Raw genomic sequence first — 17,542 nt, forward strand, 5'->3', positions numbered from 1 at the left:
TGTTAAGTCGGCGAAAGAGTGAAGCAAGACTTTTGACAGAAATTATGTTGGGAGTAACGTTGTTTGTTCTTTCGTTGTGTGTAACTTTCGTGAATAGTAATGAAATATACGAAAGCCAGGAGAGATGTTCAGATGAGATTGAACGGACATTGAAAAATGCAGAAATAAATGTTAAAAATATATTCAAATCTATTAACGAAACTGCTTTTATTCAAGTGTTGAGAACAGCACAAGAATTAAACGTATCTTCACCTTGTACGGAAAGTGCCATCTTGTTTTTGGATGATTTGATGAACATGAAAGGATGGACATTGAAATGTAAGAATTTTATATTATTTTTAATTGTTTATTACATTGTTTAAACAATTATAATTTTAAACATAAATTAAGAAAAGTTACTCAAAATAATTTGACTTTCAGTTTAAAAATGTGCGACCAATAATTTTACTTTTTGCATTTTACATAATGTTACCTATGGTTCCAAAATGGCGGCTCGTCTCTGATTCCAGCAAATAGAAGAAAGGAAACAGTGAAAACGCACGTTCTAACCTATTCTAACAATTTTGTTGGTAATAATTATGGTAATTTATTAATTAGAATAGATTAGGTTAGGTTAGAACGTGCGTCCCCACTGTTTCCTTTCTTCTATTTGCTGGAATCAGAGACGAGCCGCCATTTTGGAACCATAGGTAACATTAACCCGAATTTTATTGACTTTGAGATATTTATAGTTCTGTAGTGCTTACTAAAGTGTTTCTTTCAATACCTTCCTACGATCTAGGTGTTTCTAAAAGACGCGTGGAATTTTTTTTCAATTTTCTTTTAGATTTTCCATGAAGCATGGCAAAAGATTATAAGTAAATATTCAAATAAGATAGCAATTTAGTCTTTACAACTGACTTTTGAACCACCCTGTATTTAATTACCTTATAAAATTTTAATTACAGTTGTATTTTAGTTTTTGAATAAATTATTTAAGAGTCATCGTTTCTATTGGATTTATGAATTAATCGTAGTTTATTTAGAAGTGTAAATGAATTATAATGAATAAATATAATTTCATTGTGTGTTTCAGTGCTGGATTCATTTGGGAAACCATCTGCTGGTTTGTTTACGATCAGTTTGTGGATGCAAGGTGACTACGATCAATGTCTAAATTTAAAGATCCCGTCGAGTGATGGAAGTAAAAATACAGGAGAAATTGGTGGAAAATATTGTTCCTTGATGATTGAGCCTGCAGTTGAGCCTGAGACACTACAAAGAATATTTCGACACAGAAATAATTCTTTCATCAAACTAGCAGAAGAAGTTTTTGTAAGATTATTTGCAATTTTCGTTTGTAGATAATCCACACATTTTCCGTCCATACTTACGGATTAAACGAACAAATAAACGAACGCTTTATTTAATTAAGATATTCTAATAATATGAAGCGGGATTTCGCTAATCTGGCCATTCTTTGCACAGGTGAATGCCAGATTAGCGACAGTGCCGGATAACTGAGAGTGCCTACAGACAATGAATGGCGCGATTGTATTAATTCTTTCTGGAGACGGACAGGAGATGCGATAATACACACAGTAATTAAACCCGAGTAAACAAGAAGTATGACACAACTAATATTTTCATGAAAACGGAAACGGGATATTTGACATGTTGGATTATTATGGCCTGATTAGCCAGAGTCTACTGTAATTTAACAAAACGAATTAAATGCTCTACCTTTAGTACCTAATATTAAGTAAACTTTATTTCGTTCTCATTGAAAAGACTAGAAAAAAACGTGGGTAGCCTTAATGAATTCAGAAGATAGAAGTTATGTTTTAAATTTCAAAATAAGAATTGTTGTAACTATAATTTAATATTATAATAAAATAAATTCAATTATTTAAATGATGTAATTAATTTTATTATTTGTTAACTATTTATTATAGGAACCATTAGTATTATCACAGATCATAAAAAACATGGTTTTTCTGCGATCAGCTTTACGTTTAGACGTTTGTATACCGAGTTCATGCAATGAAAAGGATGTAGAAAAGATTTCACAATGGGGTAAGTATTTCCGTTCTGTCTATTATTCTAACATATTATTGGCCTTTACAATTTTAATAGAAACGTTATAGAATTCTCTTTTTAAAACTGAAATGTTTGAAATAAGAAATATGATTAAGTAATGGTGCATGTACGGTTTAACTCTCGTCACTTGCGGTACTAGTGTCATCTTGATGTATACTTAACTTCTGGTAGTGAGTAAACAGTGGACTGAACGTGAACTTTTAAAAACATGGGTTAAAAAACATAACAGTTGCCGAATTACGAAAGAAATTAAACAAATTAGGGGAGAAGACAACAGGGACAAATGTACAACTTTTACAAAGATTCAAAAGCTTAAAATAATAAGTATAAACTGATGCTTATACAGTTATTAGCTTTTATTTTCGATCTTCTAACAGAATTATTAGGACAACAATTTAGTTTTAATTTCTCAATTTTAATTTGTAATATATTTTTGAAATTTTAGATACATAATACTAGTAATAAACACAAAACAAAATGTTAAAAATCATTGTCATTATTGTTTGATGATAGTTAAAATAACTTTATAATGTTTTTCAAATTAACTGCATTTTTAAATTAAAATTATTATAAGGGTGTCATATTTTTGGCAAAATTCATATTATTTTATATCTATTTGGAGCTCCTTACATTTGAATAAGATCAAACACACAATAGTTTGAATCGATTTTTGCAATTGTTTCACTTCAATATCCTCTAAAGCATCCATCGTTGCTAATTTTAATTCTGGTTTACTTGATGATAATGCTTGTTTTGACCATAAACTATTTTTGTTATTATGCTCCATAAATTTTCTGTTGGACGAAGATCTTATTTTCTAGAAAGCCAGTGTAATAAGTTTTTTATGTTTTAGTTACTTATCTCGTTGAAATGTGCAATTATTTTCACCAATAAAAGAACCAAAGGCAATTAAATTATTTTTTTAACATATCCTAATATTTTGAAGAATCCATTTTCTGTCAGCAATGACAATATCAGTTTTTCCATTGAATCCAAAACTTCTGAATCCATTACACTACTACCTCTTAACTTCCTACTCATTCTAACTTTCGTTTCTCTTTTCATACCATGCCAATAATATCCATCTGGTCCATCTAAATTTTTTTTCATCAGAAAACACAACTCTTTCCTACTCCATGGTCCAGCTAATGACATATTTAGCCTATTGAAGACTTTTAATGATATTTTAAGACTGGCTTAATTCAATTTTACTATTGTATCGTTTATAATTATATATATTGTACTAAACAATACAATTAAATGGCCGCAGAGAAATACAGTTAAAATAGATTGCCAGATATTTTCAAAGACGCAATGTTTAAATGCATTGTAAGCCCTTCGAAACTTTTATATGTCTTAAAAGTCTCTTTTGTGAAGTTATATAAATGAGCTTGTGTGAGATAAATCCAAATATCTGAAAATCAATGTGTAGTCCAATTTTTGACTGTTCAAAAACATTATTTCTGACGTATTTGTCTAATGAGTTTGGAAATTCTAAATGTTTATATTTTTTTGTTGGTATCTTAAATTTGTTTTAGTAACCTACGAATTAAAGTAATTTCCAGAAGTCGTTCACTTGTGTGTAATTATAACTAACCGGAGACATGAAACGGAAGTCCAAGTATGTCTTTCATACAGAGCATGGTCATGTTTTTGTTTTTCTAAGAACACAATATGTACATTTGCCACAGCAGTTTTAGAATAATTAATTATTTTAGTTGATTCTGTGAAACTTTCCAGCACATCGAAATTCATACATATTTCGAATTTCAGCCTCTGAAAATTCACTATTTCTTGGCATAAATTTTGACAGTGTAAGTTTTAATTACTAATAACACAAGATTTGAATAGTTTAAAATGATTAACTGTTATAATACTGGTGTGATGTAATAACTTTCCATTCAAGTTGTCCATTTAAAAATACATTTACCTTTGTAGAATATTATTACTCTAAACCTATTCAAAATTAACTGACGTGTAATTTTGTCTGCTACAGATTCGAGCATATCACTGATTTTCTTTCCAGTTTTTATCTTTCTTCTTCTTTTTTATTTTCTTATCGGATCATTCGAAAATTTATATCACTCAAACCTGTTTTTGGGCTGTCTATTTTTGTGCGATTTTTTATTTGTGCGATTTGTTTTGTGTGATTTTTTGTGTGCAGTATATGAATTTCAATCAAATTGGTATACTGCACAAAAATAATTGCACAAAACACATTGCACGTATAAAAAATCGCACAAAAAAAGACCGCACGAAAACAGGTTTGAGTGTAAAATTTCTAACCTGGATGTTTTTGTATCATTGGCACGAAAGTGTAAGCTTCGCACAAGAAAAAAATGAGTTTTCCCAAATTCGAGGACAGCTTCTATATTTCAAAATTCTAATTTAATAAAACTTGATACTTTTGCAGTATTATCGAGTGTAGCTGCTTCTCGAGTGGATTTCTGCCATGTTAAAGACCAGAAAGTGAAGTATTCTATGGCACAAATTATTTGCATGTAAGTTATCCATTTTGCAAATTTTATAAAACTCTTACTCAAAAATATTTAAAAAGAATTAAAAAAAAACACAATGCAAATATTAAAATAAAACCTCATTTTAATATTATTAATAAGCGTGCTTCTTGCTCTTACATTAATATTACTTTATATATTAATTAATTAATTAATTACATAATTGACAACTGTTGTGATTTATTTTTTACGATTTATCACAGCTTAAAATATAAATTACCACGGTCTTCTTTTATGTAATAATATGTTAAATAATTTTATTTAATATATTTATATTATTAAATCATATACACCCATACCTCGCTCTACGGCCTAGATACGTTCCACGAAACTTGGCCGCAAAGCGAAAAGCCGTATAAGGAATCAATTATTCTAATACAAATTCATACAAATTCAATGGGATCGGTTCCAAATTTGTTAAATATGTAACATGGTTTATCATTCAAAATGCATTTTATCTTTTTATTTCATTTAAATAAAAAATACATACATAACAAGTACATACTTTTGTACATAAAATAATAACAGACTCCAAAAACCAACAATAATCTATAAACAAAAATGAAACAAACTTTATGTTACATAAAACTTGTGTATGTATAAATACATAATTTTTTTTAAATGGCTTTAATCTGAAGACGATGAAGAAATGGTAACCTGCAGATCACTGTCGTCATCATTTTTCGCTGGTAAGGTTGGGCCTGGATTAAAAAAATTGTTTAACGTTGTTTGTCTTGCCTTCTTGTCTATTTCGTTCTTCAGTGATTTATAACAGCTAATGGCTGAGTTAATTTCTCGAGAAACTTTAGCGCTACGTTCGACGTCAGGATCGTTTTCAAGGAAGATGTTTATTCCTTGTTCGAAATAGGAAAAAGCTTTCGACAAATTTTTTGATGTTAGCTGTTTGGATACAACAGGCTCTGTCTCTTCATCAAATGCCGGTTCTGCTTGCAACTGAATGAGTTCCTCATATGAAAGGGGTTCCCTATCAGCTTCAAGTAGATCAAGCACATCACGTTCGTTCAAACCTTCAAAACCGAGATCATGTGCTAGATCCAAAATATTTTGCCTAATTTCAGGAAGGAAATTAACTTCTGCATCAGTACTTTTTACACATTCTGGCCATATTTTTTTCCAAACATGGTTCATTGTTGTTAATTTTAATTCCTTCCATGATTCACTGATGCTGTCAACAGCATCTTTGATGTTATAGTTTTTCCAAAATGTTTTAATTGAAGATTTACCATCGGTTTCCCTTATAAGTTGTCAAAAAGTTCGGCGTAGGTAATATGTCTTAAAAGTGGCTTTTGCACCCTGATCCATTGGTTGGATCAGAGCTGTTGTATTTTTCGGAAGGTACTCAATCATGACATCTGCAGATAGTTCGGATAAATTAGTAGGATGGTGCATTATCCAAAATTAGCAAAGCCTTGTTGCTTAAGTTATTGTCTCGCAAATATTTTTTCACTTCTGTACAAAAGTGATTTTTGAACCAATCCTCAAAAATAGCTTTAGTCATCCAAGCTTTCTTGCTGGATCTCCATATGACGGGTAATTGATTTTTATTTAGTCCTTTAAGAGGCCTTGGATTTTCGGACAAATATATTAAAAGTGGTTTTAGCTTAAAATCACCTGCGGCATTTGCACCAAGTAGCAAAGTTAATCGTTCTTTAGACACCTTATAACCAGGCGCAGATTTTTCGGTTTTTGAAATGTACGTGCGATCAGGCATTCGCTTCCAATAAAGCCCTGTTTCGTCTACGTTAAACACTTGTTCAGGTTTATAACCACCTCTTTCAATAATTCCCTTTAAAATGTAGAGATATTCCTTAGATGCGGATCTCATCGGCGCTAGCTGCTTCACCTTTTATTTTCAAATTATGCAAAATAAATCCATTTTTAAATTTTTCAAACCATCCTCGGCTTGCTTAAAATGTGACATCTTCAGCAGATTCATCGGTATCTCCATTCTTCAAATTTTCGAAAATACTTAAAGCTTTTTCCTGGATAGTAATTTGACTCATTGGCATTCTCCGTTTATTATTGTCCTCAATCCATATAATCAATAGTTTTTCCATTTTTTCCATAATCCAGTTTCTTCGGCGTGTTAATCTCAAGACATTTAAAGGTGCAGCAGATTGCAAATATGTTTTAATGTCTTCTTTTTTATCGCGAATAGTTTGAATGGTAGATTTCGCAAGTCCCATAGCCTTGCAAATTTCAACAATTTTCTCTCCAGCTTCTATACGACGTAATACTTCTAGTTTAGTTCCTAGCGTAACTGATTTTCGGCATCTCTTTTTATCAGTCTCCGAAGTCGATAATCGTTTCAGTGGCATTTTGTCTAAAAAATAATGAAATTATAAAATAAGTTTAATAAAAAAATACATATTAAAAATTTTTAATTTTTACATACATACATATGTACTGTACTTACGTACCAAAAATGTCCCTAATTGTTTCCAATTTTTCCAGTTAATGTGTAACAATCAGTAATAAATATGTACATAAAACACTCACAGACAAGTCTAAACCAGCCTCTTTATGAGCCCACACTGAATAACGCTCGTAAACAAGAGGAAATAGAAAATAGTGTGCATCGAGATTGCGCTTGCGCAAGATTGGCAACATGTAGATATATCGACATCGAAAAAAAGTTTTTTTTTGCCGTTATAGCGAAACATTTTAGGCCGTAAATCGAAAACGTGCCTTAATTGAAGAGGGCCGTTATAGCGAAATGCCATATAAAGAGCGGCCGTATAGCGAGGTATGGGTGTATTAGTATTTTGAATTTCATTTTCAATGAATAGATTATAGATTAAAATTTTCCAATTAATTTATTCTTATTGTCAGTATAAGACAATTAATAAAAATGTGGAAATTTTACTCCAAAATTTAGGACATTAGAATTAATATCAACTATAGCTCTAAATAACTGTAGAATAACTAATATATATAATAGCATAATAACACTATATTAATATAGAAGATGCTCTGTTTTTCAGTGAACAAAAAAAAAAAAATTAACAAATACTGTTGCTTATATATAATGTAAATTATTATCATATCGTCACAATTCCGGAATGAAATTTTCAATTATATTTTAATTTTAAACATAAAAATACAACTTTTGTCGACGAATCTAAACGTGTGGATACACCTTTTTTTATCTCACGGCACACTTGAACCTATAATTACTCGGAATATATCACGTAATTTAAAGTTGTTTGTAAATATTCCATCGTGACACACGAAAAAAATTCAAAGCATGAATCGCGTACATTTGAATTTTAAAAGTGCAGATAAATATATCTAGTCCATCTAAGCTATCTGCAGATAGTCCATACAGTTACAGTTGGTGATCACACCTGTGTGAAAACACTACAAGAATCTCTTACAATAGAACTCGTTATCTTTGGAGTTTAAGATTTTATTATATAAGCCAAGCTTTAGTTGAAAACTGTCTAAAATAGCGGAGATTTCGATGATACTTAATAAATAAAAGGTTTTAAAACGACTCCCTTTAAATGCCGTATTTTAGAATACCAGTGTATACTGATCTATAGAAGCTAGTCTTCGGCTGGAAGGAACCTCTTCGTACTCACTTGGTTCTCTTCAAAGAGAGATTTAATTTTTTTGGTCTTTGATATAAGATTTATTTCTTTCATTTTATGTTTACTGTTTACATTTTGTATCTTGTGAAAAAAAAACAATTGCTTGAACTTTATTAAATTTATAAATTTTTATTTTTCGTTTAGAATTATTTTCATCCTTTTCTTTTCATGGGTTACGATGGCGGGCATCTTAGAAACATTGATCAATACGAAAGTCGTATCTATTAATACACAAAAAGGTAAATGAAATTTTTTTCAGTACATGCTAAGTGTGCATATAGCTTTGAAAATTTCAATAGTATACACTTTTATATTGAATTTTCATATACAGTCAAACCTGTTTTTATGCGGGGGATAGGGACCGCATAAAAAAAAATGCATTAAAAAAAATCGCGCGAAACTTCACGAGTGGCTATAAAAAATAGTTTTCGCAACACAATTAAAAAAATATTTTTTTATGCGGTGAATAGGGACCGCATAAAAAAAGTCTCACGTAGAAAATAACTCGAAACCGTACGAAATAACTAGGAATTGCTTTTTTAACTCCTTGGGCCTTTTTCTGCAACACCTAATGGGGAAAAAAATCCTCTAAGAATTTTAATTTTTATATTAATTAATTATTTCCACTTAAATACGAATCTAACATTAAAAAGTTAAAAATAATCGTTAAATAATGATTTTATTTGATAAATATAGCTGCAGGAAGTGTTATTTCATTTAACAAGGCGTGAAATTTCACACCTGCAGTCTAAAGCTGGAGGGGAGCTAACTTACCGCATCTGTTCAAATATAACATAATATTTATGCTATTAAAATAAAAGGGGACTGAAAGAAACATATGAGAAAAAAATTTTACTGAATAAAAAATGAAAAAACCTGCTGATGTCATAGAAAACAACCAATAGAGTTTTTAAAAATTTTACAGGAGTCAATTATGTTCCAATTTGATTGAAATTTTCATATACCGCACAAAAAAAATCGCACAAATAAAAATCGCACAGAAAAAGACCGCACAAAAACAGGTTTCACTGTACTGTGTAACTGATAAGACTTAAATTGCTGATAATCCTACAAAAATTTAATACGTTAAAAATTATTCTAAATGTAAATTTTATATAAACAGCAACACCTGTACAAAACCAAACTTGATTAAAACGAAATTTGCCTAACGGAAACCATTCAAAGTAATGACGATCATAAACGACATTTCGAGATACCTGCAGCAGAAATGGTATAATGTGATATGAAAATATTTATAATTCCTATCGGTAAAAGTGTTACAGAAATGCTAATAACATTGTGGTGTTTTGTCTGTATTCACAATTGAAACGAATGCTTAATTTCAGTCATAGGTTAGTATCGTTAGTCATAAAGATGTAATATTTTATTTTCAATTTGAAGGATTTACTGGAATCTGTCGATTGATCTCAGGTATTTTTCAGTTCCGGGTTAAAACCTTGTTGTAATCATATATTGTACTTACCGAATTCTTTTCTGTAGTAATGCCACATTTACATTTCTAGTGTTATGATAAATATTTTTTTATATTAAAATAATATAATTTATTTATATTTAGAACTTATTATCGCAAAAACTGGTGAAAAAAGCCAATGCAAGAATTTGATGAATGTGAATTTCTTTCATTTTGTTTACATATATATGATTTCCGAATACAATTAGGATTTATAGTTTCTTATTTAGAAATACTACACTCCGTGGCAGAGTTTAGATGCGAAATTTCACAAATGCGAATCACCAATTAAGAAACACTTTGCAGCTATTTGCGGATTAATTTTACAGAAGTGTTCGAGGCAGAAAAAAAGAAATGGACAAATTGCTTTTTTCTGACTCGAATACGTGTAAAATAGCAAAGAAACTTAGTTTATCATATCATTTCCAATAACGACCATACAGATAACGGGCAGAAATAATATTTCAGCAGTTATACTAACGGCAATATATTGTATACATTCTGGAGCATAACACTCGCATGCAGATAAAGACGTTGGAATTCAATGTCCGAATTCATTGTATCGACGATAGAGTCGACGACACGCATCAAGTCATCACTTGTAGGTTTAGGTGTGAGATTGTAGTGTCTGCATTCGAATGCGGAGGTGCATTCCTCTGTAAATTAAGCTGTGGTGAGTACGATGGTATATGTAATTTATGGACTGCTTCGTCAAATATAATGGGCTTCGGCAAGGATGTGATGAAATGATACGTTTTCCAGTATTAAGTAGAATTACGGAAATCTATTCTTCGGATGTCACAATGTTCACAGGAAAGAAATAATTCCGACTTGTACGAACCTTTCACTGCCTTATGTGTCACAACTGTAGTGGTCAAAGCAGTAGGTGACATATATTCCTCTCTTTATTCGATGGACGAGTGGTGATAGTATTTATACCTTTGCGTGAATACCCATAATGTCGGTAGGTGTGCAAATTTGTTTCCGTTTCATCCAAAAATAGTGATGCCGAATTTGGAGTATTGGCTAACGTCCTTGCGTAACACTCACTCTCATTTATTACTTTTTAATCTCTCCGCTAAATTATGTCACGGAATGTAAGGCGTAAATAACAATATATCGCTATAAAATTCGATATATTTAGATAAGTTTTATTTTTGTTGAAATTCTTTTATTATATTTTTAAATTTGAAAATTATATATTTAGGTGGAATTTTTGAATACCTTCTTATTGCTTCACCTTTTGAATCGATAAAAGAACTTTCCTCTATCAAAGTTCCAAAAAGTACAAGATTTATATGCGGAATGAAAATCTTCTTAATACAATTAATAATATATTGTCACGTATGTCTCGTTATAATTTACACACCAACAACAGCAGGTAAGCTACTTGTTAAGGTTTTGAACATTTTGCAGAGAATGAAGTATATTCGATAACGTAGAAAAACTCTAATAAATTATACTGAATATTCTCGATAAAGTGAATAAGACGTGTTTTATATATTAATTAATATGTTTGATAAAATTACAGTTAACTACGGAAAATTGATGGATATAATGGATGAGATTTCATCGATAATTCTCAATCGTTTATTCACAATGATTGAAACATTTTTCTTTATCAGGTAAAATTTATAATAAAATTATAATTATTTTAATATATAATAATTATGAAGTTATTATTGTGAACGTAAATTTCAATATAAATAATGAATTTTTTTATGATTTTAGTGGATTTGTGATATTTTATTTCCGCAAAGATAACGGAAATGACTCGAAAATGCAATACGTAATCTTCCTAATGAAAAGAAGCATTAAGTGAGAAAATATCTTATAAATAAAAACATTTCATATTTATTATTACCTAAGTGTTTCTTTTATCTGCAATAGCTTTACAGTTCTCATCCTATGTGTAGTAGCCTTAGCTATTGTTATTCCGCTATTTGGGGATGGTCCGCATTGGCAAATTGTTACTCTAGAAGGCATATATATCGAGGAAAATTGGTGGAAATTCGCATTTCATATTAACAATTTAATCAAGACACAAACATCTGTAAGTAATGTTCTGTTTTTTTGTAATGTATTATAAAAAGGAACTTTTAATAGAGACTTCAAAATCAATTAATAATTCCATTGTATTCTGTGGCTTTCTCCTGTTCAAAGATTCCTTTCTTCTACCAGACTCCAATCTGTCCAATCGCTAATGCTTCTTCTCCAAGTTATTTCCTTGAATTCCAAGTTGCTTTTCATGAGATCTCCTCAAGGAAGTTTTCTTTTTCATTTTGTTTTCTAATTTTCTTATTCCTGTTCTCTGTTGCACCTCATCACAACAATAATTTCAAACTATTATGGATTTTTTCACGAATTTTTTGACGTGATTTCATTACAGTATCTGGATGTTACTTGGTTTATAAATGTTTTAATGCAATTAACAGTCCTTACCGTTCCTTTACTCTTCATTCAAGACAGGTGAGGTGTTTTAATTATAAAATTATAACATAAATTATTCGTTCATGTACAGTAGAGCGTCGAAAATCGGAATCAATTGGGGACTGGGGTTGTTCCGATTAGTCATTTGTTCCGATTACCGACTTTGTACGAAAAAATATATTAACCTGTCCGATGTTCAAACTTTTCTCCGTTGCGTGTCGCTTCGTGTTGAATTTTCGTCGATTTTAAGCCTAACGAAAATTTTTATAATAATAATCGAGGCTATCGTATCGTTAAAAATTATTTCTTCATTTTGTACAAACAAAATAAATATATTGAAGAATATAAAAAACATGAAAATTATACTTTAGAAGTAAATCTAGTATCAAAAATGTTTGATTCAGCACGACACAGTCCGACTGAAAATCGTTCCGATTACCGGCCATTCTGATTACCGGCGTTCCGATTAACGACGCTCTACTGTAGTTCGTTTATATAGCGTTAAGTATAGCAATGTGTGTATCATTTCAGATGGCCAACAGTTGGATGCATAATTACGTCTGTCTTGGTCGTTTGCGGAATGATATCTTATATGAATGATGTCCTGAATAAAAGATATTACGAAATAATAGGAAAATTTTTGAATATAGGGTAATTTAATTGAATTCTGTACGAGAAATAGTTTGCTTGAATTTATCAACTTTTAAAGTACAGCATATCGAAATATTTCTAAGAATAATTTTGATTTAAAAATTATTTTTCAGGAAAGTGATCAATTATCAAGCAGAAAATTACCATAAACCTTATTTTTCTCATCTCAGCTCCTATTGCTTTGGCCTGTTGATTGGATATATCATTAAAAAAAACAGACATTTAAAATTTGGGAAAGTATGTCTATGTTCTCTTGTAAATAATTAAGATAAATAGACTACGGATTTCATTTATTTGATACTTCAGACATTTCTCCGTTTCCTGTGGATTTGTTCGTCGACCTTGATTGCATTAATATTGTGCGGTCCTTTTGTGTTCAAAACTTGTGAATTTCCCAACGAAAACGTAATTGTGGCATTTCAATGCGTGTCGCCATTTATATGGACCATAGGAATTGCTTGGTTATGTGTAGCATGCGTAACAGGACATGGTGGTGAGAAATAATTTTTATTGTCATAGCTTTTATGAAGTTCTCTTGATAACCTCATTAAATCCTTATTTTCAAACTTACTTAGTGGCCATTAGCCAAAATATTCTGTACCTTTTTTTTATAATTAATGGTATTGTTTTTATTATATATATTTAAAGGTAAACTTTTTTCAGGGATAATTAATAGATTCCTCTCTCATAAAATTTTTATTTTCCTGGATCATGTATCTGTGTGGATTTATCTCCTGCATATTTTCGTTATCGTATATATTTACGGACAATCAAGAAGAGCTCATACGATTACGAGACTTGACTTGGTAATTGAAAGAATAATTAATTCTTTTTAATTATTGAAAGCCTTACTCGCAAAGAAATTCAAATATGTTTACTGTATTTACATTCAGAATATACAGTATAGATTATAAACGTTTGAATTGGATAATTTAAATACATATCTGTATATAAATTTCATGATATTTTTCAGATTATGGTGTATTTCTTTGTGATGAACATCACATTAATTTCTTCTTACATCGCTTTCATATTTGTTCAATCTCCAATAACTCGTCTCATTTCTAAACTCCTTGAGAAAAGACCACAAGTGAATGAAGCTGCTGCTGAATTAGAAACATTACCAGACGTAAAACAACATTCTGAATAATGAAAATTAGAATTACAGAAGAATCACAAAAAGGTGCCTTAACGCGGATGAGTTATTGAATATGACGAAATTTACGACAAATAAGCGACACTATTCGATAAATAGTAGAATTTTTCTGGAGGAATTATATGTATAAATTCATATACGTATTAAGTACGTAACAATAGTGACCGTTTGTTTGTTGTTAAATTTTAATTTAAAAAACATTGGCATTTTAGAGGCTACGTTCGACGTAGTCACATTCCCATTGTGGAGTTTTGCAGTTAAACCATGGAAGAGGGGTTCTGTTATTTGTTAACACGCGGAATTGTTACTATATTATTATCAAGTGTTGCTATTAAAGAACAATAATTTATTTGATACTAGTGTTAATTTATTAAGGTAAAAATTAGATTGCGTGTATTTTTTTTTCTTTTGAATGACACCACGAGTTTTATGAAATGTCAAGTTATCGAGAATCGAGTTTACCGTATAATTTACTATCGAAGTTGTAACATTTTATTATATTAAACGTTATTTGATGCTATCGTATTATGACTAAAATATAGTTTAAAATTGTATTTATTTTCTTCATTGACTTAACGTCATACTACATCTTGAAATTTGATTTTCCTGATATTGGGTTTTTTGTCAACATAAACTCCTTTACTCTAATTTATTCAAGTATCCTATTTTTCTAAAGCTGTAATTTGATTTAAATCAACTTTTACTGTAATTATTCATAAAAGTCAACAACAGATTGAAAAAATTCAAGCAACAACGACTTAACTTTTGAGGTGAAATTTGGTGGCGGCATCTGTTATGATATTTTATTTTAAAAACTTTATATATTTTTTAATTATTATAAAGTGGCAAAAAGCTTAATTTTGAGTGTAGGGATGAGTTTTATAAAAAAAATTGTGAATGCTAATAATAAACAAAATCGTCATTAAGCCATACTCTACTCGAGATATATCGTATCGCAAATAGGGTCTGACTTGATATCCCTACCATATCGATCTTTAGTTTCAAAGAGGGTAAACAAAATCATGCCCCCACACACACACACACACACACACATACACACACACACACACACACACACACACACACAACATCCTACATACAGAAGAGACCCTATTTTTGCATTTCTGGACGTTTCAAGGTCCACCGAGTCCAAAAATGTAAAATTCTTGGGGTGTCATTTTCTTCCTGTGCTTTTCAGAAATTTGGCAGGAAGGTTTAGGTCTTAGGGGATCGATGCTATTAAATTTTGGTGGTTAAAGATCGATGGGGTAGAGAGATAAAGGGAGTCATCTGTGGTATCTCGAGAAGGGTCGGACTTAATGAGAATTTTGCTCGTTATTATCATTTATAATTGTCTCTTTAAAATAAAAATCGCCTGTACTCTGAAAATTTATCTTTTTGTCATTTTTATAGTAATTAAAATAAAAAAATTACCATATCATGACAGATGGCAGAACACATGCAGTTTTAATTGTCAGAGCGTGTCTGGTGTCTGTACCTATTCCTAGTTCTTATTGCTATCAAAATAATCGGAGAAACTATATAAAAATTCAAATGTGTAATAGTAATATTTGCAACATCTTAAAACGAGTTTTACATAATTAAAGTACCTGGTTCACAATAACGTTGAAACGCTCGACCCGAAACAGTTGTTTATTTTAACTTGGTTCATGGAGATTTCGTATCAGAAATGTCTTTCTCCTCCTCTGACAGATGAATATTCAAACTTTTTCCGAGCCATTTCCTGGGTCGCATCTTTTGCATGCAGTACGCGGTTTATCATACAAATATTTTTGAATTTCTCTATTGTTTGGATTAAATTTTTGGAATCATCAGTTTTGCAAAATTAGAATTCTCAGACTGAAGATCTATGCTGACCCTATTCACAATAAACAAAATTTGATACAGACAGCTACTTACAAGTAAAAAGTAAAACTCAGCATTTGATTTTCAAGATTTTCGGCTTCATAGCGGAGAATCAACTGCAAATGTTATATTGTTCTCAATTTCAATGAATGCATTAAAAACACTAACAAATTTACATTTTATACTTTTAAGGTATTTAAGGTATCTGACAGTGGTTTGAGTGTGAGTTTTCCAACATTTTTCAAAAGGACATCATCTTTTCCTCGCGACAGCGAAGATATTGCAAATGCGCTAAACTAATCTACATATCATATGTTCGTTGAATTAATTTGGTGCATTTACCTGAAATTTAATAGTTACCTGTTACCTGATTTCCCGGAATTCCGGGAAACAGTTCACTTTTATCCGGAATCCCGGGACAAGCAAAAGACCGGAAAATGAGAAACCATATTAAAAACGATTGAAAACCTTATTATTTTATTAAATTTTGCTGGATTGATAAAGATGTAGTTTATTTAACTTATTCTATTTCCTTCTTCTTCTTCTTCTTTTATCCCTAGCTGGCATTTGGTTGCGGGTGTCCGCGCAACCAGTATGCTGCTGTGGGTGCCGCAGGAAGTCGAGCTTTCTCCACAATGCCCCTCCAATGCCCCCGATCCATGCCGCTGCTTTTGCCTGGTTCAAATCAAGCCGCTGGTTCCTGAGGTCCTCCTCAACGTGTTTGGTCCATGTTTTCTTAGGTGCGGAGTGTTGAATTTTCCACAGAGTAGGTCGCTGACAGAAGAGTAATTGGTGGGGAATTCGGTTAATATTCATTCGGCACACATGGCCGAACCATCTCAGCTGTCGCTGTTGAATTTGTGTCTTAACAGATGTCTGTTGTTGGCATCTGGCCCGGATGGCATTGTTAGTGATACGATCCAAAAGGGAGATACCAAGAATCTGTCTCAAGCATTTCAATTGAAAGGTCTCAAGTTTGTCCAAGTCTGTCTTAAGCAGGGTCCAAGTTTCTGACCCATAGAGAAGGATCGGTATGACTAGTGTACGGAACAGGCGGATCTTGGTCATCAAAGAGATGTTATTCTTTTTCCATACACACCATTTAAGTGAGGCAAATGCATGGGCTGCCTGTCCAATACGGGCATGAGTTTCTTTTGACGATGCCACTTTCTTCTCCTGGATCAGTGACCCAAGGTATTTGAACTCTTGTACCTGCTCGATTTGGACTCCATAAAGGTAAACAGTTGCCCGCGATCCATCCGTTGTAAGCACTTTGGTTTTATCCACATTTATTTTAAGGCCATATGACTGAGCGGTAGTAGCTATATCATGAAGCGTGTCTGTGGCCACTGCATCGTTGTCAGCGAAGACGGCACTGTCGTCGGCAAACATTAGATCAGTTAGAAAGTGGCCATCCCCAAACTGGACCCCACGTTTCCCATCAAATGTCTTCCTCATAATTGAATCCACCACAATATTAAACAATAGTGGAGAGATTACGTCTCCCTGGCGAACCCCTGTCTGGATGGTAAACTCCTCAGACAGTTCCCCCCGGATTCGCAGCTGACTGGTGGAATCTTTGTAGGCTTCCTTAAGTAGTTTGATAACTTTTTGTGGGACATGCTCATTCTCAAGTGCTCTCCATAGCGCTGGCCTGTGCACACAGTCGAATGCAGATTTAAAATCGATGAACAGGACAATAGTTCGTTTGCCGCATCTGGTCCTTTCCTCAATAAGCTGACGCAGGGCAAAGATTTGA

The 17,542-nt window shown here is 31.7% G+C and overlaps 1 protein-coding gene and 2 long non-coding RNA genes across 3 annotated transcripts; all 3 read left to right on the forward strand.

Annotated features, from left to right (window-relative positions):
- Positions 1 to 1,944: 1,944 nt before the first annotated feature.
- LOC136977646 (uncharacterized) lies at positions 1,945 to 8,449 on the forward strand. The gene is made up of 3 exons (XR_010881116.1): positions 1,945 to 2,055; positions 4,493 to 4,580; positions 8,354 to 8,449. It is a non-coding gene; the product is annotated as an uncharacterized lncRNA (long non-coding RNA).
- A 2,804-nt stretch (positions 8,450 to 11,253) lies between these two features.
- On the forward strand, positions 11,254 to 12,765 carry LOC136977623 (nose resistant to fluoxetine protein 6-like). Its single transcript, XM_067273159.1, has 5 exons — positions 11,254 to 11,305; positions 11,412 to 11,498; positions 11,571 to 11,733; positions 12,070 to 12,149; positions 12,642 to 12,765. The coding sequence occupies exons 1-5, from the start codon at positions 11,280 to 11,282 to the stop codon at positions 12,763 to 12,765; spliced, it is 480 nt and encodes a 159-aa protein (XP_067129260.1). The 5' UTR covers positions 11,254 to 11,279.
- Positions 12,766 to 12,887: 122 nt separating this feature from the next.
- On the forward strand, positions 12,888 to 13,554 carry LOC136977647 (uncharacterized). The gene is made up of 3 exons (XR_010881117.1): positions 12,888 to 12,998; positions 13,068 to 13,254; positions 13,425 to 13,554. It is a non-coding gene; the product is annotated as an uncharacterized lncRNA (long non-coding RNA).
- The last annotated feature ends 3,988 nt before the right edge of the window (positions 13,555 to 17,542 follow it).

Source organism: Centruroides vittatus, unplaced genomic scaffold (genome assembly GCF_030686945.1).
Source record: "Centruroides vittatus isolate TY-2023 unplaced genomic scaffold, ASM3068694v2 contig_461, whole genome shotgun sequence".
NCBI classification, from domain to species: Eukaryota; Metazoa; Arthropoda; class Arachnida; order Scorpiones; family Buthidae; genus Centruroides; species Centruroides vittatus.